The sequence below is a fragment of the Struthio camelus genome, chromosome 3 (assembly GCF_040807025.1).
Source record: "Struthio camelus isolate bStrCam1 chromosome 3, bStrCam1.hap1, whole genome shotgun sequence".
Lineage (NCBI taxonomy): Eukaryota > Metazoa > Chordata > Aves > Struthioniformes > Struthionidae > Struthio > Struthio camelus.
The window spans coordinates 30,597,770-30,621,236 of record NC_090944.1 but is presented as its reverse complement, the minus strand read 5'-3'; the positions used below and the strand labels follow the sequence as shown (position 1 = coordinate 30,621,236).

Below are 23,467 nucleotides of genomic sequence, written 5' to 3'. Positions count from 1 at the left end.
GTGTTGCTTTGGTGCAGAGACTTCCTCTAGACACCTGCATCAAGACAAATGGCTTTATCAGTACACAGCCATTCGGCACTGCATTGCGGTTGGGAAGAAATACAAGCAGAAATTTCCAACTATCTTTATTAAACAATTTTACAGCTGTCTTTTCGAGATGAAAGCATTCTCCCTTTCTTGTGCTTTGCATTTTTATAATGACTGGCAACACTTTTTCACAGTGCTACACTGAGAGTAGCCCTCCACTGAGTTTTTATGGCATGAAGCATTGATCTTGTGAGCATTAGGGGGCCAAGCAAAGGAGATTCTCTGTAATCCGTATCAATTGTACCCTTCCTTTAGATAAATGTGAAAACAAATCATCTCTGATAGGAAAAGACTTCTGTATGAAAGTTCATAGGAATGAATTGATATATACCTCATGGAAAGTCTTTGTAGAACCTAAGCGAAGGGCAGCTTTCAGCCAACAGCCCATCAACACTGTTCCTCCGAAACTGGGCCGTGGGCTAGTCTTTGAAATGATGTGAGCCAAAGAATGAAGCAGTGTGTTTCTCAGGTACTAAATCTTTAGCTCAAATGAGTGGGAATCCATGAATGTGTTTCTCAAGTTGGAGTGGGTTTTCCCAAAGCTGGTCAGAGCTAAATTTTAAGTTGAAGCAGCCAGGACATTTGGACCCCCTGGCTATTGTACCACGTGCACTTGAGTTTCAAAATAAAACTAACACACAAGCTTCGCATAAGCGACAGGTAAGACCAAAACCTTGTAACTGGCACCATGGTTGGCTAGTAGAACTACCTAGCTATCAGAGGAGAGCACTGACACTAACATTGCTGTATTTATGCTGTTTGCAGTGAACTCTGCAGTTAACTTCAAGATGGGACAGCCTGATCATAATAGCTAATTCACAGAGAAGCCTTGTACTGAAAGCAGTCTGTCAGCCTCAAAACTGGAGAAGTCAGTGTCACAACTTTCTTCTGTTCAGCCTGTACAAAACCTGTCAAGGAGAACCGTGTCTGATAATCAGTGAAGATCTTGTTGACAAGGTTGTGGTGTGGCAAGGAGATAAAAATCTCAAAGGAGTAACTTTTTCCTGTGTAGATTGGGGGAATATCCTTATGCGTTTCTTGCCTTGGAGAAGGAGTACAGGAACACTGCAGTAAGCCTTCTCTGTAACTCCGAGCGAGGAATTAAAATCCCAACAGCTTATATTCCAAATACTCCATTTGTCTACAGATCTGGGAAGCCTGTGAAAAAATTGGTGAGAACACAGTAACACAAGAGGGTGGGAGGGAGTGTAGAGAAAGTGAGGAAGTAGGAGTGAGAAAAGTAAAGGGGCACTTAGGATTTGAAGAGTCCTGTGTACTCATTCTTCATAAAGGAACTTTTCCTACTTTTCGTTATACTTTTTGCCCTTTCCTGTATCTTTTTCAAGTGTGCTATATCCTTTTAGAGATGAGAGAGCCAAAACTGCACATATTATTAAAAATATAAGTTCACTGCATTTATGCAGCGTGTTTTGTCTGTTCTCTAATCCTTTCCGTATAATTTTATTTACTTTCTTGACCCCTTGCTCATTATTGAGCTGACATTTTCACAGAACTGTTATTTCATTCCTGAATGGTCGTAATCAGCTTCTGTAATCATTATGTATTTAAAATGAAGACTACTTTTTCCCATGTGCACCACTTTACAATAACCTACATGGAATTTCGTCTGTCGTTCTATCACAGTTATTCATGATCAGGATGTCCTACTGTAGCTCTTCACAGTCAGCTTTTAATTTCAGTTCTTGTAACCAGCAATTTCTGTTCTCTCACTATTCATGAGTAAATCCAGATCATTTTCCAGATCATTTAGGAATTTGCTCAACAGCGCAGGTCTCGGCACAAATTCCCACAGGATCCTTTCAGCATGAAAACTGTCCGTTCCCGCTTTTTGTTTCCTGTCTTGTTATTGCTTATTATTCAAACGAAGATCTTTCTTCTTAAGCCATGAGACTTCACTTTTTAAAAGCTTTTTGTAAGGGACCTTTTCAAATGATTTTTGAAATTCCAAGTAGACTTTAGTGCACCTTGTCCGCTTATTGCTTGATTCCTCAAAAAATGGCAATAGGCTTGTGAAGTATGACTTCCCTTTACAGAAGCTTAATTGACTATTTCCCAGTATAATTTTCCATGTGTCTGCTCACTGTGTTCCTTAGAATAGAATTCTGTTCCTGCTTTGCTGAACAAGGACATAAAGTTCATCGGTCTGTAATTCCTCAGATCACCCCAGGAACCCTTTATAAAAATCAGCCTTTTTGCCACCTTCTAGTCCTCTGATACTGAGACAATTCTAAGTGAGAGGTTGCACACCACGGATAGCAGTTCTGCTATTTCATCCTTCACTCACTTTAGAGCTCTTAGGTGAATACCATCTGGTCCTAGTGATTTGTTGTTGTTGTGCCATGGGAAATATAATCTCTGAAGAGAGCTCAATGGTAAGTTCACTATTCTTCTCAGGTTTTACTTTCCACTACTAGGTAATTTAAATTCTGGTTTAATCATTTCTGCTTGGCCTCACACTAAGATAGCCACAGCAGTTAATCAGAATGGAGACTGCCCAATGAAAAAACAAACATTATAGAAATGCTACTTTTTGATTAATATGTTTGTCATGCTTTATTTACCTCATAGATTGTTTTATCTTCTGCTTAAGTTGATGAAAGAATCTACCAGTGTTCAGCTAGAGAATTCACAACAGAAGAAATGTACCTTTGCACAGGATTATGCCTAAAAATACCTTACTGATTATGTTAAATGGTCACAGCTGTGCCGGTGCAATGCCATTCCAAAAATAATAGATGTCTTAATAAGGGATTAGAACATTTAAATAGGAATACAGATAGTAATGAATGGGAACCATATGGAATTGACAACGTGAGGGCAGTTACCAGGACACAAATCATGTGAATGTGTAACAAAGTGGGGAAGAATAGAAATAGCAAAATTCTACTAAAGCTAAGCAATTTAATTTAAGGCTTCGAAGCATTTTAGTACTACTATTGCATTCTAGTAATATATATGTTATTATATTGTAGTTTAAGTCTTGGAATTTACAGACCTTGTGTATTTTGGTTGGACTAATTCATTAGCCTGTTGTGTTGGAAATGTACAACATACAGTACTATTGATTCAGGCCTGGATATCGGCAAGGATGGTTTCAAGCACTTACATTTTCTGAATTAGAAACCATTTGTGGATGTTACAGATCCAGGTATCTATTATTGCCAAACATAAGTAATTATTCTAACAGACTGCTAAAGGAGGCATAAGAGGAATCATTTAGAATGTTTTCTCAGTGTTCAGATACATTTACTTATGCGGTAATAACAAATATAAATAAAATTCTATAACTTTTCTACATTCCAGATTAATTTTAACTGTGATCACATAAAGAACAAGTTTCAGTCCTTCCGACAAGAAGATTCTGCAGGCTTGTTTAGGAGGTGGAACAGATACTTGGGAGACTTTAAAGTTGGCATTTAAAAAAAAAAAGCAACCTGTCTTTGTAGGAATCATGACTCATAATTTATAAAACCATATGGAATACTAACCCACACAATGGGACTATCCAAAAATTTTGTTTGAAAAGAACAGAGATGTACCAGTAAAATCATTGACTGGAGTTGTGTGCTTCTGTTGTAAATTAGTGCTTTAGAATTAGAAATAAATCATGGTCATGCTTTGAATGCATTCATATTATTAGAATGCCTCCTTTCTCATTTCAGAGTTCTGGTACCCTAAATGTCATTATTGCATGGTTTGGTGGTGTTTTTTTTTTTTTAGCACTGTGGCTCTGCTCTGAAACAAATGTGTCCCTAACTAGGGAAAAGCAAGTTATAGATTATAGAATACTGTATGTTAGGGTCTTTTCCATACATAAAATATAGCAGTTTTTCCCAAGCCCTCTGGTCATCCACAGGTGTCACAGAAGATCTCATGACTTTCCATCCTCAAGTACCATAACCAAACACTTGTATTTCTGGTATTATGTGTCAGAAGGCTGCTTCTGAAGGTGTCTCATTTGTGTGAATCACTGTGAAAATTGGGTATATCTGCAAGGGGTTGTAGTGTGCGACCTAGAGGAGGAGCAGAAGGAACTCTGCTGAGCAGTTGCATATGCACCTGTTCATATGTCTTGTTTTACTGATTAGAATATTTCCCAGCAACAGCTGGGAAATGCAGTGAATGATGTGTCCATTTTTTTACAAACCAGTGGTTCAAATCCATAAAGCTTCAAGTTGTGTGCGTACATGCATTGGATAGATAGCAGCCCTGAAGTGCAGGTCAGTATAGACACCGTGTATCAGGCAGCAGAAGATATCTGGAAAGCTACTGATGGAGCCTTATGATCAGTGAAGCTCTGCAGATGGAGGGAGGGCTGCCCATGAGACTATGGAGTCTGACAGTCAAGCTTTTTACCTTCTCAGCCATAGAGGCAGTAAGGGACACAAGAGGAAGAATTCTCACCACAGATTGTAGTATAATTCCTCTCCTAATGGAAGACACCCATGGGCGACTAGAACACTTTCAGCACGGCACAAGAGCCAATATCTGGTGGATATCTTGATGCAGATACCCATTTTGGCAGACTTTGTGCAGCAGAGCAGAGAAAGCGGACATGCTTTACTCCTGAACAAGCTTACCCCGCTTTATTCCATCCCTTCTAAATAGAAAGAAAATTACAGGCTGTTTACAGGAGAGGCCAATGCCTTGGTTGTTTGCAAAATAGCAAATACTGTATGTCACTTCTGTAGAGCAGCAAATAACATACCATCCTGTCACATCCAATCACAGGAGTGATTGTGCTCTTGGGATGTGATATGTCTTGCAAGGCTTCTGACTCCAGATATATCCATAGGTCTTCCATGTGGTTGCCTAGCCAGAGCAGCACTGCCTTGGTAGTTGGAAAATGGCATTATGTTATATGATTATACCCACCATTCTTCATAAACAATAAACAACTGCCAGGATTGCACTGTGTGTGCTTACTTGCTGAAGATTGCACTACCTCACTAAAGTGATTGACACATGCTCTGAATACTGGGATGGTTGCAAGTCAGTGCGTTAGAGTTGTGAGAAAGAGAGCGCTGTATTGCAAACTGTTTCCAGGGTTAACTGGGACTCTGGACCTCTACTAGGAGCCTGGTCACTGCCTCCCAAATGTGAACCTTCCCAGAGTAATGGATGTAGAGAAACCTTTCTGCCAATATGCACCCCAGATAAATTTTAGCCCATAGTGTTACAGCATCTCTGGTAGCATGTCGTCCTGGTTGATTCCTGAACCAACCTCAGAAGCAGCAGGGCATAAAGTAGCTGCTCAACAAAGACAACCGTCATTCCGCTATTCATTTCAAACACTCAATCAACTTTCCAGGAGTGGATTTAAAGCAGAAGACACAAGAGGGAGTGCTTTTGATGCAATGTCACTTACACCGCAGGCACTGACAAGCTTCTCCCCTCTTTCCTCACCCTGCCATATTTGCTAAGCCAGTTTTCTGTTGCAGGCCAACATAGAGTTTTTGCAAAACTGCACAAATAAGTAGGGTGGATCCAAACACAAAGGCTGTCAGTGGTAGGCCTGAGTGTAACAGCACCTTTGAGAAAGAGAGGAAAAAGTGTGTATGTGTGTATGGGGAGCAGTTTCCACTAGTTCTCCCTTAAGGTCTTCAGATCCTAAGTCTCTTTTTTAATAGCTCTGTGCTTTGTGTATTTTATTTGTTTTGGGAGGTTTTATCCTGGCTGAGCCTTTTTGGTTTTCAGTTGGAAAAGGATAAATACCTATATCTTAGTGCACACCTTAGCTATAACAAACTTGGCAGTGATTTTATTGACCCAAAGTTATTGCTCACTTTAAAAGTCAGGACTGGCAATGTTCCATACAGCAATGGCTGCCTACTGGACACTGGAGATGCCTCCCCAAGATGGTGTACTTTCACACCAGGTACTGCTTGCTTATATAGGACTTTTAATGCAGTCCTTCTCATGTTTTGTCTTTTCCATGTGTAGAGGGCCACTCAATTGTATTATTTTTTTTATTCTTTCCCCCTTTGAAGGCCTCCACTGAGCAAGGGGACATGGAGCTAGGCTATTGACTCTGTCCAGCAGTTGGAGAATGAGGTTAAAAGCAATATTCAAAGACATTATCACCTCAGTGTGTAAGAGGAGAGAAAGAGGTTGATGATCCTAAGCTCTAAGTAGCCTTTCATGATTTGCCTCACTCCATCCCATGTGTTAGTACAGCCCTTTGAGAGGATCCTCTGTGGTTCAATACTCAGCATCAGCAGTAGCAAGAGACTGCAAAGAGAGGATGATTTGACCTTGAGCCTTCAGGCCAAGTATGCTGATATGGACATGTGTATGAAGTAAACAAGTCACAAAATATTGCATAGTGGAAGAATTTACATTCCTGAGATGCAAAGAATTACAGCACAGCTATCTCCGGCCAATGTGCAGTGTAAGTATAACCCGTACCACCTCAGAGACCCTGAGGCTTTGACAATATGCATGTGAGCCTGACCGCAGTACTTTCTGGTGATTCTACCGAAGACAATAGAGTTGCAGCCTTTATTGTGTGCTTTTGAAACTAAGTCCCATTTCAGAGGTGGCAGTATTTACTGAGATGGATTATCTGCCAGTTTTGAAAGGCCTAAAATAGAACTTCAGTAACATTCTTGTACTGGCTTTTTCAAAAGAGTGAATATCAAAGGCCAATGTCCCTACGCTTTTAAAGACTACCACTAGATGAAATGAACAGAGAAGAGAGTCTCCACTCATAGATCTTGTCTGAGTGAGTAGTGACAAGATTTGAAGGCATTTAATTGTTATCAGCTGCCTATCACAAATACAGGCAGAGAAGAAGTTTTATTCCTCCCACACTCTCCAAGCATAGGAATCAGGCAGAAAACTTTAAAATAATTAAGGCTATATTTTCTACAGTAGCAACAGGTACCTTGGAAATTCCTAGGCCACGGCTGTTAAAAGGTATAGTAGGAACTGAGTTAACTAAAGTGGCATTTGTAGCCCCAACTGGACTGTTTTAGTTGATTGCTTCACTGTGAAGGCATGATACAATATAAAGAAGAATGAGACTGAGTCATTTTGTTACTACTCTTTGCATTATTAGGAGTTTAAGAGCAATTTTTCTGAATACTTTCACACTGTCATAAAACTGTCAACTTGTTTCTACTAGGCATTACAGTAACAGTAGCATCATTAAAAAGAAACCACTTCCTGTCATCTGATCCTTACAGTGTCTGTGATTTAAAACAGCTAAGAATGAATCAGAAGGTTTATATTATAAATTTATGCACCTGCCTTGCCAACTGTTACACTACATGATTGTGTTTCTATGCAGTATCACAGGGCCTTGGGATACAGAAGAAGAGCCAAATTGTACATTAAAACTGTTTCATCTGCTTTCTCTCTTGTAAAGTAGGTTCAGAAACCCACACTTCATCAGAAGCCTTCTTCTCTCCCTACTAAATCTATTCATGTCTGCATTTGTTTGTTTGTTTGTACAATACTGACCTTTGGCCTATAGAGCAGTTCTGTTTTTCTGGTTCCCCTACATATTTATAGGAAACAGTTGCATCCCTTCCAGTCTTCATTTTGTGTGGTTAAACAAGACAAATTTTTATAGTTTCTTCTTGTAACACCTACTTTGCCTCAGCCATCTTAGCAGTCTTTCTTTGTAATTGTTTCACTTTGAATTCACCCATTCTGATCAATGAGGTGGAGTTCATGTGGCTCTCTCTATTTATGCTATTGATAACTCACTGTATTTTCAATCATTACTTTACCTTATCTTAATGGAGATATCTCAAAGAGGTAAACTGCAATGGGAGCTCAGAGTAACTATCTCAGAGGCAAACATCTACACTATAAAGGTCTAAAGTTTGGTGAGAGGAATCTGCCCGGAGTGACCAGAAATGTATTCCAGATGAGTTATGCTGGCACCTTATACTGTAATATTAATACTTGCCTATCTTTACTTTGGAAATACTTTGAGAATACGTACCAGGATCACTTTTTTCTTTTCCACAACTGCATCACAGTAGGGGCTCATAGTCATCTTTTGATCAAAACATACACCCAAGTCTTTTTTATTTTTTTCTGTAGTTTCTAATATATAAAATCTTAAGTAATTTCTAATATAAAATTTTCTTTCATAGCAACAATTTTCCTTTCTTCATAGCAGAAATTATCTTGGCTTTTTGCTATTAAATTTTGGTCTGTTTCTCTTGTTCTGTTCCTCATTATTATCAAAGATAGTATTTGTACTACAAAATACAGATAGTCTGCAAATACAGGAGTTACCACTTGGTAGTTCAGCTGCAGTAAGTGAACTAGTCAACTCTTCGCATGAAATAAAAATGAGTAGTTCAAGCCACTTTGATGGTAACTCCATAAGCCTCAGCAATGCAATCTCTTGCAACTGTTCAATCATAACCTCAGATGACCTTGAGAACTGAATTATTTGCAGTTGTTTATCTATGCCTCAATTCACCTATATTCCAGCCCTCTTTTACTGACAGTATTTCTTACTTCTGTGTCATCAGCATATTCCAATACATTTCCCTGATTTTGTGCTCCACAAAGATATTACTGTACAATGCAACAATATGACTTTCCTCCTGTTCCTTGTCTGTCTTACTGTCTTAAAACTCATTAACCACCTTCAGATCCCTGCTTAACGCTCTTCTTTGCTGTAACGCCTACGAAAAAATTGGAAACAATTTCACCATTAGTGAGCTGAGAACATTGCCTCACGTGCCAAGCACTATCTTCTCTTTGCTTCCCTGTACTTCTCCATCTGTTTGTATCCATCTGCTTCCACGGGGATTGTAGGCTCTTTGGGGCTGGACCATGTCCTTCTTCTATGAGTTGATAGTGTCCAGTCATATAACCCTGAACAAACTGGTGTTTTATTTACATTCATTTTGGGCAAAATTCCTTTTAACTTAGCTTTTATTTTTAAATAATGCATAGAATTATATGCAAGAAAGTATTCTCATATCTAAGAGCTGTTTAAGTAAAAAGAATAAGATTGGTCATATGGTTGTATACTGAGGAAGATTTGTTGGTTTGCTTTCTTTATAAGGTTTGTTCTACTACTTAAAGTGAGAATACTTCGTGTTTATTTCTATCCTACACGTAGTCAAATTGGAAGCAGGTTCAGGACCCTAGCCGTATTATTCTACCCTGACCTATAGATGAATGATGAATTTTGGAACGTACTTATTTGGTTAAATATCTGAATTATTTTCAAACTAACTATTTTGAAATAATGCACTTTGCTATTGGTATCTTGTTGTAGAATGAAAATGGTATAAGGTTTATGGAAAATCCTCTTTTAAAATACTGCCCCTGTGTCAGCTTTGAAGGCCTAAAATAAATCAAATTTGATGACACTCAAAGCCAATGGGGAATCTTTGCTTTAAACCAGTTTATTATCCAGAAATGCAACCACACAAATGGAAATGACCTGTAATGTTCTACCTTAAGATTCTATCTTAATCCAGTAGATAGGAGCAACAACTGTTGAGAGACATTAGCTTTAATGACTTGAGCATACAGATCACAGTTCGTCAATACCCATACACACGCACCCACTACCGTGCCACACAACGCCTTAGATGTCTTAGCCTTTGTGTGCTAAGAGCCTTATATTTGCAGGTGCATAGCCTGCCTTCCACTGGCAGCTGGGTACCCACCACCCCAGCCATTGGGCAGGGTTTCCCAGGGCCTCAGGGACAGGATTTTCCCCTTCCTGGTCTCTGGCTCTTCGCTCACCCTGTTATTCTCACGGCCTTGCCCTGGTAAAGCTGGCAGTGTGGCTGTGGCAGGTTCTCGTGGGAAGTGACTGCTGCTGTCGGGAGAATCACCCCATCTTTCTCCCCTTTTCCCCTTTGATTGGAGCTTTTGGGAACATCAAGGGTCCGATAATACAGGTGCACATTGCTTAGCAGCCCCCACCAACGTGCACACCGGTCAGCACTAACAGCGTCATAAGCAGGAACAACCAACAGGGAGTCTGAGTGGGTCCCAACGACATCTGTACAGTTACTGTGAAAAAAGTGTTATGGGGGGACCCTGCTTTGCTGGGGAGGAGCCAAGAGGAGGCTGTTCACATAAGGATCCCCATCATTTCTTTTCCTGCTGGTCACTGAGAATAGTTTTCTGTTTTTCCCCATTTTTATTTTCTCTCCTCCCATTTTTTATTTCCATTTTTTGCTAAAAATAACTTTCAACATTGGAGTCAATGTATGCCATCAGCTGCAGACTCCACTAATAAATCTTTGTGCATGTGAACCTGTCTCAACCTCCTTTGTACAATAACGAACGACATGTTGGCTGCAACCCAGTAGTTAGAACTTCACATAGATGTAAGAGAAACAGCACTTAATAGCTAACATCGTGTGTGGTTTAACTCGTGCACTCTGTCAGCTTGCCTCATTTCTCCCTCTGCTTCATGATGGCTAAAGAATTTTTAGAAATTTGAGAAAAAAAAATTAAGAAATAAGAAAGCACAGAAAAAGAGCTTGGCTAAATGTGTGGAGGGGGATGCCGTCAGAGTGAGACTCGAGACCCGTTAAAATCCAGATTCTCTGAATTCTGCCCGCCACGTGCTAGAAGTCAGTCCCAATCAAACAGCTGCAACAGCCTGCTATGGCAAGCATTTGGCAGTAGAAGAAAGCAGTACAAGTCCCTCTTCTGAAGAGAAACTTCTAATGATGAGGTATTGTTATAGAGGATAATGTTGAAACAGCTGCTCTTTCTTCAGGATAAAAATAAAGGAAATACACTAGAAAGTAACTGGAAAAATGAGCTGGAAAATAGGTAGCAAGGAAAACCAGAGAAGTTGAGCCTGATTTCGTGAGAGAGATAACAAGAGTATACCAAAGAAATACCTAACTCCATTATTGATTTCTCCTCTTCATGGAAATAAAGCACAAAGCTGTAAGTACTAACAGCTTGTTTCAAAGTGTTCATCATCTTTAATTCTGTGATGGGGAAGTAGGGGCAGGAGGATATCACACAGTTTGCTTGTTTGCTTGATACCTATTAGAAAACAGTGTTTGCATCAAGTAGTGAAGGCGGTAGATGAATGGAGTGGGTAGTCTGTTCTGAAAGTGGGATCTGCATTTATTTGCCAAGAGAGCCATTTGCAATTTGTGGTTTTCCTCCTCCTTTATTCTATCTCCCTGCCTAAGAAAGGGTCACGCAGGGGACATGATCATCCCTCTTTTTTTTCATCTAAAGCAGCAGGCAGGAGACTCAGTTCTCAGAGACCTGAACTTTCAAAGGAATTGAGGCAGACTTTTCTGGGGTCAAAGTCTTCCTGAAATGACATGGAAGTTGGGCACGTTATTCTTTTAGAGTCCTTAGGAAAGTAATACAGATTTTGGTAACACCTGTAATTACATAAAACATTCTACAGTGTGTTGAGGTTGGCCAAGAAATCATTTCTAAGGACAGCTGTAGCGTTCAAGGCATGCTGTTTCCCTTTCCTTTTATTTTCAGCACAAAGAAATGGTGTAAAAGCTCTCCATTTCTGAATGCAGTAACATAGGACCTTTGTCTCTCCTTTTGCTTTCATTCTCTGAACTGAAGGAATTACATACAAAATTTGAGTTAGTGACGCATTTTTTGCAGCTACTGAAATTCTGATAGTATAGTAAGTCAAGTCATTGGAAAATATGTTTTTCTGTGAATAGGAGCAAGACAAAGAAATGAAAGACAAGGAAATTTAAAGGAAAAGTCAACTTTCGGTATATTTCCAAAAGAATGCAAGTTCTGAATTTTAGGCTATAACCTGCTTTGGGCAGCCATCCTAGCTGCTTTTCTCTTGGTATGGAAAAGTTAGCATGTTGCACGCTGTGAGAAACAACAAGAAATGCCTTTGCATTTTTGTAATACAGATTTCAATGCCAAACGTATTGTACAGGCATAGTGATTTGGATTTACTAGTATGCTGTGTTTCAATGGTTTCTTCTCTTATGATAATGGGAATCCAAACGGGGAAATCTCTCCATTAGCTTCAGTTAGCTCTCAATTATGTGTTGATTATTTCCCACTGATACAGTAATTCATACAACGGAGGTATTCAGCAGTTAAGGCTTAGCGTGGAATCAGTGTACATACTGCATATTAATAAAGGCCCAGACTGGCAGTTTCCCAGTCTCCTACTTTTGGTGTTTAAATTGACACTGTAGGACTGCTTCAACTTAAGTTACCTTTTTTTGTGAATGAGACATAAATGCACTGATGCCTGCAGAGTTCATATTTTATAAATGCGGTGCAGTGAGAGGAAAAATTAGATCTGCCCTCTGTGTTATGTAAGCCAGAGCCTCAGAATAACACCGCTTCAATCCTTTATATAACATTAATTATCTACTGAAAAGTAAATGGGTTACGATAATTCTTGGTAATTGGTATCACTGCGGAATACCTAATGTAGAGTACTTCCCCAAGTAGAAACATTGCATGATTTTGCTGTTTTATAGAAGGAATATTTCTCCAAAAACTTTATATTGCCATATCAGAGAGAGACTGAAAGGGTGTAAATCAATGCTCTTCTACTGAGCATTTCTGATGAAAATTGATGTAGGTTCACTGTGCTTACTGGTGCTGTACTGATTTATATCACTTGAAGATTTTACCCTGCATGTTTAGCAGTATGGCTATAATTGGAGCCGAACTCTGCCTTGCCATCATTATTCAAGGTTGCGTATATTGGTGATGGGGAGAAAGAAGCTTCCTCAGCACAGTCTAGCCTTGGAAAAATTAATTTTGTTGATCAGATTTTACCACCGTTTTTCACATTGTGTACCCCAGGAGCAGAACCCCCCATAATCCCAGGAGCAGAGCTGAGTCCAAGTTCACTACAGTCAAAATAAATGACAATAAGAAAAAATAGGAATAAGAGTAATTAATAATAAATATTGGATTCGATTTTTTTAATGTTAAAGTCTTACCATTAGAAAAAGGAGTCAAGAACATGCAGAATAACGTATAAAGGAGAATGCCATCAGAAAAGAAAAAGCTTATTTCTAAATGTGTCTCCATATAACCCTACTATTATATTAGCACATCCTTTCAACTTGGGTCATAGCTGAATTAAACTTCCTACACAGTCAAGTAGGGATCTAAATATATGCTCCAAGTTATGTAAAAGCAGTCAAATCCTATTTGCATTGTCACTATACGATACAAAATGCGATAATGACCTCCTTTTTTATGTCCAGTACTATCTATAAAACAGGCTTAGGCCCTTTTTTTCTTAAGGAGGTCAGCTGTTCCTTTGCTTTCTTAATGAGCTTCAGACATTCCCAGAGAGTTTTCCAGTATTGCAGACATACCTCGCCCCGGGCAAGACAGTCGCGGCCTCTGCCAACACCTAAGCTCTACAGATAGATCACATGTGACAGCTTATGCAATTGAGCGGAGCTTTATATACTAGCAGGACATTAGCAGGTAACGGGCTTACAGGAAAAAAGCATCAGGTGAGGAAAAAAATGTTTGCCTGTGTTCCTTCTTGGAGTGTTTTGGCATTGTGACAAAACATATTCGATTTAATCTTCTATTTCATTAGGAGATCAATCTGTAAAAAAATTCCTTGGATTTAGTAATGTTTTCCGTGTTCTAAAATTGTAGGGCTGAAATTCTGCGAAGACTTAGATACAATGGTTATTCGTCTACGGAGAATGACACCTGGGTATATAAGGTTATTGCAGGTATGAAAATTCTGTCTTTTTTTCTGCTTTTAATTAGCTCTTTAAATTAACAATATCTATCTTTCTCAGATAGATTTCATCTCGAGTTACTGCATGACCAACCCACGGGAGCACTAGCTTCTCGTGGGTTAACTTTCTTAACTACTGAAATAAGTCCTAATTAAGTATCTGCTCAAAAGTCAATGAATTATGATAGTTCTTGATAATTGATATCATTCTGGAATACCTAGTGCAGAATACTTGGAAGGAGATGCAACTTATGTTTCTTTAGTAATTAAACAATAACTATTTCTCCATCTTTTTAGATTGCAGCGGCTTTTTGTGTTTGAGGCAGTAGAAAAGTGTTAATGATGATGAGAATGGTAGCGTTCCAAACCAACTGAAATGAACTATTAGGGAAACATTTCAACTTACTTTTATACTTCTGATAAAGAAATCTCAAACAATTATTATCTCTGGAACACCAAGGGACCAGCGAATGGATTGTTATAGGAAGAAAAAATGAAAACATAGATAGAAAATGTTTTAAATCAGCTAAATAACTGAGAATAAAACAGCCGCAGCAAAAATATTCTGAAGTAGGACATTTTCTTTAATGTAGGCCATATTTTGATATTTGTGGAGTGTGTATTTTTTTGCTGGAGTATCTCACCGCTCTTAACAATGTGATCTGCATCCAAAATCGTAGAGCATAGTACTTTGTGGGTGATATGGCTGAGATAAGACTACTGTGTTTCAGTCCTAGTAGTGAGTTTCTTTCATGCCCGACTATCTGGTGGAATCATCTCACATAGTAATTTTGTTGGGAATTTCTGTTGTCTTTATTTATTCGCTGCTGAAATAGCCACACTGTCAGTCACATTATCAAGGTCAAAGCACTGAATTGTGATTATGTGCATTTATGTAGAATACCTGTGATCTGGAAGTGAAAATCAGGCTCTTTGAACAGGAGTTTTGTCACTTATTTCAGTGGCACCATGCTTTCCATCCACTCAGTGCAAGGGAAAGAATAAAAAGCCAAAGCTTTGCATAGGGCTAGATCATTATTTAATATAAGAAATGCTGCAGCTAGAAATATACAAACATGATATGTTTTAATCCATAGTGACAATGTAATTATAATTCTTATAATAACAATTTGCATTTTGCTTTCTAGAGATTCTGTGCAAACTATGTTTCTGCTTCTTGGTCAGTGTATCATATGTGTTAGGCAAGCAATACTAATTTAATTTATTTTCTGATTGTTATTCAGATATTCAGTAGATAATTAATTTTTAATCTTTCCTTTGATTAGCATTACCTGCTTCTTTGCCAGACTTGATGATGAGACAGTGTTAAAGCTTGTGTCCTTGGTCTAGTTCTATCCATTGAGCTAATAAAAGATGTTACCAATCCCCTTTAGCCTTGCTTTCCTGAATTAATGACTAATATTGCAGGGAATGACACTCCAATAGCTAATCACAGTATGCACAATAGCTAATCTATGGGAAGAGGTCTTTATATTTCACAGAAAAAGAAAGTCTCTTCCCTTTATTCTTAGAACTCTCAGCCTGATTCAGCTCTCCCTTTCAGCCGAGTGGCCAGAAGGAACCCCATTAAAGTCACTGACACCAGAGACTGACAAATGGATGAAAAATCGTATCGGAAATTTTTCCTTGTTTTAGAAAGGGGCACCTTCAAAAGTGTGTATTTGTTTGTGCCAGATATTGTTCAGCAGAAAGCACAGTCATACTAAATTGGACACAATGAGCTAAAAAATACTTTGTGGGTTCCAAAGACCCGCTTCCTTATTGCACTCAGCAGAATCAGCAGGTAATCTGCCCTGTTTTTCCCATAGACTCAAGCTGCAGGAAAAATAGTTATCAACTCAACAGACATACTGCTGCAACGTACAGCCTTGCTACTGGGAATGTTTGGGATCAGTATATCCAGCTACAGCACACACCAGCTAGCTCAAGAGAAGAGACTTTCCTTGACTCTTTAAGCTGCATTGGGATGTGACCCAAGAAATAAACACTTATGTCAGTAGTGCTGATGAGTGGCTTTTCACTCTCAGTTATCAGTCTGAAGGTCATGAGACACTTTGCAATTGTGATTTCTACATGCAAACTTGAAAAAAGTGAAGAATCACAGATTTCTTCGGAAAAGAAAAAAGAATAATGGATAACAGAGGTATTAAATTTCCAAGTAAGATGGATTGTCTGTAAACAGGATGGATTCCTTTCATTATCCACTGTATACATAGAGAGATATTTAAAGGTATGAAGTACAGTTAAAATCAGAATAGGTGTAAACATGTTGATGGGGGTACCATGCTCAGTTAGGGTCACCTTGTTACAGCTTTTGTGAACAGACTGCTCTACAAAGACTTGTTTTGAAAAAGAAAGTTGGAAGCAGTATATTCTTCGTGACAAGTATCAGAGCAAATGAAGCATCTCTCATAGACTCTTAGCACTGTTATATCTAACTAGATATATAAATTTGTGTGTATTACGTGATTTGTGCGCTCTGTCCTTTACTGTTGAGTCTTAAACATTTCATGCCTCGTGTGTAGAAATGTGCATGTATTGCAGCATATTCTGACATCCTTATGTAACAGCAGAAATGACTTGAGACTACACCATAAATATGTAATTGGAAAGGAGCCTTGACACCGAACCAGATAACTTTGGCATTCTGTACAGAAACTCTCTACTCTAGAAAGAACCAGTAAAAATATTGGATTTTTTCTGTTGCAGAGTTCAATATCTGTTCACATTTCTCTGCAAAACTCACTCATCCCATAATACACATTCTAATTAAAATAAAAATAGAGACTGACCTTTTTTCTCCTTTCTCCTTGTTTTCTTGTTCTTCTTACTCAATGTTATAGTTTATTCAGGAATATTCTGTTACTATCAGTTAGCATTTTGCAAACTGTTTCTGAGATTTTGTGTAAACATGGCTTTGTAGCTCTTCTGTGTGTATAAGTTAGTATTTAAACTCCTCTCTTCTCAGTTAATAAACACAAATATTGTTTTTCTTTTTTCAATATTTAAAATTATGTCTTCTGTCAACAGTGTTTATATTCAACCACTAAGGGGCATCCTACACAGCTGAATATTTTGAAGTCTTCAGATTGTCAGTACATTATAAACTACAAACTACAAACTACAAACTGCCGGTTTAAATTCTCATCTGTTTTTTTTTTTTTTAATTGTCCTTGCCTCGTTTCCCTTTCTCACTCTCGCCAAGAAATGTCTCTCCTCCCCAGCTGTGGATGAATTCAAGAAGATCAGAAAGTGAGTGTTTAGCAGATGCTTTTTTACAATTTACCAGATCACAAATTGCCTCCATGTTTTGTAGCCCTATTTATATATAAAACAAAATCTCATATGATGGAATTCCATCTTCTGCCTTCACTTCCAAGAAATGGAAAAAAATGTATGATCCTTTGGACAAAAATAAGAGTGATATATCTTGAAAGCACTTAATCACACTCAACTGCTCATGTTTTCAGGGACTAAAGATTCAAGATACATATTGTCTCCCCCAATTTATAATATCTGTAGCTTTCTAATCAATGCACGTGATGTTAGTCAGCTGTGTTTTTGTCAACTATTTTTCTGTTCCCATGCAAAGTGAATGTAAGACCATTAGGTGATGTCAGTTCCATTCCTATGCTGATACAAACTCTTCTGTTTGTTAGAAAAAAAATGCATCGTGTTTTTATACTTAGCTCTTAAAGGTAATAACAACATAATTTTCAGAAGGTACACTAGAACTAAATGAAATAAATAAAATCTAGACCAGAGATATGTTCTCATTTTGTTGTATTATGGGAATGAAACTCATGAGGAATATGCATTTTTTTCCATGAGAATTACTTGTAAGAGTTTTGGAAGACTTATTGCCAATGAAAATGATGAATGGACAATGCAGGCAATAGGTAAAATAGAGTGTGGGGAGACTTGGCATAGGTGTGGGACTCAGGACCATCAGAAACGTACAGTCAAGCAGCAGGAAGATGTAGTTGGAATTAATTATAGAATGGATAGATTTAAAAAATTCCCACTGATGCTTTGGGCCTGGACTGAAGATCCTCTTTACTGTATTCAGGTTTCCAAAGGTGAAAAGTTAAGACTCCATCGAGCAGAAGAAGCCTATTCCCTTTTGTCCATCTGTTCATTGATTAGAGCAAACACTCTTTGGCAGAGGAAGAAACAGAACCTGCAAAAGTCTTCTTACAAACAAGCATGCAGCACTATGACTTTCTTTTGCAATATTTTTCAGAAAGGATTGGCGTGGTCTGTAGTCCCATAGATTCCTGACTCCTAAAGGGGACTCATATATGAGTGAATCTTGGTCAGTGCTGTACATCCACTGCAGGAAGGGCCCTAAATTCAGCATAAGGACAAGCTGAAGACTTATTCCTGCTACTTTCCTCTTAGCCAGGTTTGCCCCTTACCCCCTTTCCACAGTCAGTATGCCACATTCTTGGACCCTATCTAAGTCTTGCCATGTTTATAGGCATCTAACTTCAACCTATGCATGGCAGGGCTAATAAAAGCTGGGCATGATACCACTCCATGTAGCAATTCCCAAAGCTGTTTGTGAATTTAGCCCTAAAAGCCCTGCACATGCCAAAGTTCAAACATGTGCTTATGTCCTCTTGAACTCAAGGGGTTTAAGGAACATCCTTATATTCTTTGTGAAACAGAGGTATTTAATCTGATCCTTGATCTCTCCCCAAAAGTATTTACATTTTAAACATATTTGTACATTTGTTTATATGGCTTTCTCTTCAAAAACGTTGGCAATTCATCAACAATTGAATGCTGGTGAAACTTGGGAGCCTGGTGAGCTTGGGAAGTTAATGCTGCTTACTTAGGTTTGTAAAGCTTTTAAGAAACACTAGCGATGGATTTCACTTGGCACATAAATTGTTATGTTTGAGGAATTATGCTCCAAGAATCACTTTTTACTTTCCTTAGCTTGTGAAAATATTTAAATAGAATTGCTGTTTAGGCAACTAAATATTAGATGTTCTTCATAAATACATTTTAAAAGCCATTTCATAAAATTCATCTCATTCAGCTCTAAAAATCAGACAAATCAAAGTTAGTATCTCCTAATGCCAAACAATTTTTAACTAAACTAATCCAGTTCTGTCATCAATAACTTCTCTAGTTTGAGTTATGTTCTCATACGTCAAGTTAATGATTTTATTATTTGAGAAGGAATCCCAGAGATTTCTTAACTGTTTAGTTTGTATGCCTGAGTCTACCTCTTAAAGTCAAATGAAATTGAAGTATTAAATAATCAGTAAATCAAGCATCTTTGTTATTCTCTTCAAATAGATGCACTGAGATTGGAGAATTGAGATAAATTACATTGGTAATGTATATCAGAAAACATTTATGTCTAATCTATTATGCTGAAGAAAGTCCATTAAATTCCCTTGAAATAGGATGTTTTGTGAAAAACTCTTTCATATAGATATGCTAAGTTTTCTAAAGCAGAATTTCTATTTTCACATCAGGGCAGACAGCCTAGGACGATTACTCAAGATAATACTCTCATTTACTAATAAGGGAAGTATAAAACACAAGCAACATCTCTGATAATTTTCACAAATCCTCTGGAAAATTTATTTCGGCATCAAAATGCCAGTTCTAAAGCGTTATTTGTCTATACATCTGCAGATTAGAGAGTTGCAGATTGTCAATTTCCCCATACGCCATAGACCAAGCAAGTGAACTTGAACAGTTTCCAGCCTGTTGACACTCAGTCACTTAGTTGGCAGTCGTAACGCGACCACGACTCTGAGCCTTTAGTTTGTATATCAAACTAAGGATAAAACCAAACCGGGAAAATCAAATGTTCTGTCCCTAAATTACATGCAAGTATTTTTATACGGTAGATGCGCTGCAGTCTGAACAACCAGATCACAAAAACAGGCTATTTTCTGTCCTTCAACTATCCTGAGATTTTGGGTTGTGCAGAATTGATATTCAGGTTCTGGTTTAAAAAGTATCGGATGTGGCCCCCTCTCCAGAGCTACCGCATCGCTTGGGTATTTGCTCAGATAACGCAACTCTCATACCGAGACGGAGGTGGCGCAAGGTAGGGGACAGCACCTTGCTAAAAAGGCCTTCATTCAAGTCCCAGTTCTCTCAGTGACCTGACCCCCAAGAAGTCACTTCAGTTCTCTGTGCTTTTGCCTTTTTTCTCCATATATGTTTCAGGTAGGGCTTGTCTTTCACCAAGTTTTTTACTAGCACCAGACACATGGAGCTCTGATCTCAGCTACGGTTTTAGGTACTGCTGTAGCAGTAATACTGATACCAACAATAACAATGGGAACACTCACGCTGTGTAGAAGCTTCCTTTTAAATAAGTTCCCTGTCCACATCACCTTTTGAACTATGAAATGTACAGTCAACTTATAAATGACAGAGCAGCTCTTTAATGGTTATTCACCTCTTTGAAATCAGAAGACCCCTGTGGAACCGTACATTGCCACAGGGATTTAAGAGAGAAATGTTTTTCTCCATGCAGTGCAATGATACTTCTCTGTGATGTTAATGCTTATGTTGTGGCCTTTTTCCCTCTTATTTAAAAATAATCAATGACAACACAAATAAAAAACTATCTTAATCAGTGTAGTCTTTCATATGACTTGCCTGTTTTTGTTTTACAAGTATAGTAATTTAATAAAGTAGTTGAAAAGTAGTTCAATCAAATGGTAGATTTATAAGGTTCCTGGAGCTATATTCACTTCAACTTTTATCTAGGCATGTAATCATGAGGTATGGTATGTCACTGACTTTTAATCAGAGTGCTCCTCTCATTCTAGTGGAAAAGTGTATTTATAGATACAAAAATGGTCCAAAAAAGCCCAGAAAGAGATGTTCCTTCACCTTCGTAGACTTTTGTGAGTGACCTTTATTTAAGAGTACAAAGGGCTTTAATAACAATAATCCACACCTTTTCAGAAGCATTTAGGGAAGATATATAATTCACAGCACCTCAATAATGAAATCCATTTTGCAAATGAGAAATTTGAGGCCGGGTGGTTATATGAGGTGTCCCATGCCAAACTGAGAACTTGAATTAAATCTCACTAGTTGCTAGAGTGTGTTTTCATTTAGAAATTATGGGTGGGATTTATCTCAGCTAACATTAGCTTTCTAAAAGGTAACAAAGTATACTAGTCTCCTTAGCTCCTTCTATAGACATCAGAGCTGCATCCTCCTAGAAGGCAGTTCCACCAAGCTACCTGCACGCTATCTTAAGATGCATTACAATGAGCTGAAGGAATGGGGATGTTTTGATGTTTTCCTTATACATTAAAGTACTTAGTGTTTGGATTTTCTTTTTCCATCATTTTCCTGATTTGGGGGCAAAGGAGATGTCTTGTTGCTGTTCTTTAAGCCAGAGTAAGGAATAAATAGAAGGGAGAATAACCCTGCTGCTGGTAAAGATTTGGAATCTTAAAAAAAAAAAAAGCAAATACTAAATTATTTTGTCCTTCACTATGTGTTCTTCAATAATGAATTACAGAAATTTGGAACTATCGGCTCAAAAGGGATAGTGGCACATGAAGCCACCATAAATGCATAAAAGCTTGAACAGAATCATCACTGGCTGGGAATAACTGAAACATTGTGTGGCTTTCCTGTCATAATGGATTCATGTTTCTTGTTAAGAAATAAGCTTTTACCTAAGAGAAAAACAACACACAGGATTGTGGTCCTTGAGCTGGATCTTCAGCTGCACTGTGATAGATCGTCTCTGTAGGTGAGGAAAGAAAGAGTGGAATAGCACAGAGACCATGGAAATTGAACAGAAGCCTTTGCTTTACCAAAATTCCCAAGGGTGCCAAAATTGATTCAGTCTCTAAATAACTCACTGAAGGCTCAGAGGTGTTCTCAGTTGTAGAAGTGTCTAGTTGTAGAGGTATTCCCAGCTGTCTCAAACAGCTTCCAAGGGACTTTTGTGTCACCAGAGGGTGTCAGGGCGCACACATCTGTTCAGACCACACGTCGGCATACGCTCCACAAGGGATAAGAGGGCAGCAGCATCAGCACTGGCAATAGGAGCTGTGTGACAAGCCAATATTAAGCTAGTGACTCCATATCTCTGTATCATCTGCTGCCTTCTGCTCCCAGAACTGTTTTCTGGGTCCTCTGTACCACTGCAGGATGCAGAGACAAGACCTTCCCTCTGTTCGTGTGTGTGGTGTGCGTGCGTGTGTGCACAAAAAGAGAGAAAGGAAGGGCACACGTGCAAGGGCAAGCGCAGAGTTGTGATACTCAGATTGCAGCAGAAGTGAGTAATGAAGAGGCAAGAGGAATGTCATTATATAATCTATGATTTGTGCAAATTCCTGACTCCTACCTAAATAAAATATAATCTCCTTTCTGGGTCTGAGTCTTTATCTGTGGTAGGAGTTCTTCTATCAAATGACTCAGATTCCCCTTTTGCTTCCATCTCAGTCATTTACTGATTACATCCTATTCATTAAAGTTCATCTAAGTTCATCATTAAAGTTCATCTGTTCATTAGAGTTCATCTAAGGGATTATTTTCAACTGTTCATCCCTTACTCAAATTTTATTGTTAATTTGATAGTATCAAGGAGAGAAACTGAAGAAGCACTAGGAGTGTTTTCCATATATGAAAAGATACCTGTATTTTTTTTTGACATTTTCCTCCTTGCTTTCAATTTTTCAATAAGGAACAATTCTGCTCTTTGTATTCATGTCTTTGTATCTCTCTGTCTTTTCCTTGCCAAGTAGAAAAGCACTGAGGCCTCAGCTGACCCGATCTTGCAGAACACCAAGCAACGAAGGCACAATTCCGTGAAGAGAAGCAGAGCAAACATCCCTCCAACCAGATGAGAGGAGCTGTAAATCTGAACTCACAGGCTATGCAGTGAGCCTGGGATCGATCTGAGCCAGAGGAGACTTTAATGAGCAAATGCTCCACTGGCAAACATTTACCAAAGTTGGAGACTCATTCAGTTCTGTGTAGTTCTAGCTGTGATTTGACTATGCAACTCTGTCAATGCAAATTCATAACGAACAGACAGAAAGATGAAATTAGACGAACTGTCTTAAACCATGTCACTAATAGATTTGGTTTATTTTTAAATCATATAGCCTGACTTCTACTTCATGATTGCTCTCCTACAGTACCGCAAAATTAACCCAGAGTGTTCTCACTTTCTCCAGTGTCATATTGACACTGAAGCATGGTGCTACACCTTTATCTCACTAAATGTTAACCATTGCATATTAAAGATCTGGCCTAAGCTAATTCTATAGGTTGTTTCTAAAGTTGGTGCAAAATATCAGCACCTCCAGAGAGCAATTCATCCGCTTTAATAGACATCTAGATGAAGTGGGCGAAGTCCCCTCTGAATGTGTGTTTCAGCCATTTGTCTACTGATGACAGAAGGAGCATGGAGGATTCAGCTAGGCTGGACACCGCACTTTTAGAAAGCTCAAGACAGGTGAGATAAATCATCCCTATTGCTACAAAGGAGTCCTAATCCAATAATAGCAATTTCCCATTGAAGACAGGTATTGAAATAATCATTTAGCAAATTTTGAGACATGATTGCCAGGCTCTGTACAACTTTCAGATAGACCAGCTGAATGTTTTCTCTGGGTCCGAGGAAGGGGAGTCTTCACTGACCAG

The 23,467-nt window shown here is 38.5% G+C and overlaps 1 protein-coding gene across 6 annotated transcripts in view; it reads left to right on the top strand.

Annotated features, from left to right (window-relative positions):
- The window catches only part of ERICH1 (glutamate rich 1), a 106,110-nt gene extending 83,187 nt beyond the window's left edge, over nt 1-22,923 (top strand). Inside the window, exons 8-9 of one of the 6 annotated variants that reach the window (XR_011140083.1) lie at nt 13,702-13,781; nt 15,619-15,667. Coding sequence is in view for 4 of the 6 variants with exons in the window: in XM_068937288.1 (XP_068793389.1) it covers nt 13,702-13,781; nt 16,841-17,044 (284 nt within the window). In the remaining 2 variants the exon portion in view is untranslated. Of the gene's footprint in view, nt 1-13,701; nt 13,782-14,086; nt 16,807-16,840 lie in introns of those variants that run through there. The other 5 variants (XM_068937288.1, XM_068937289.1, XM_068937290.1 and 2 more) reach the window with 5 other exon arrangements.
- Nucleotides 22,924-23,467: the final 544 nt, after the last annotated feature.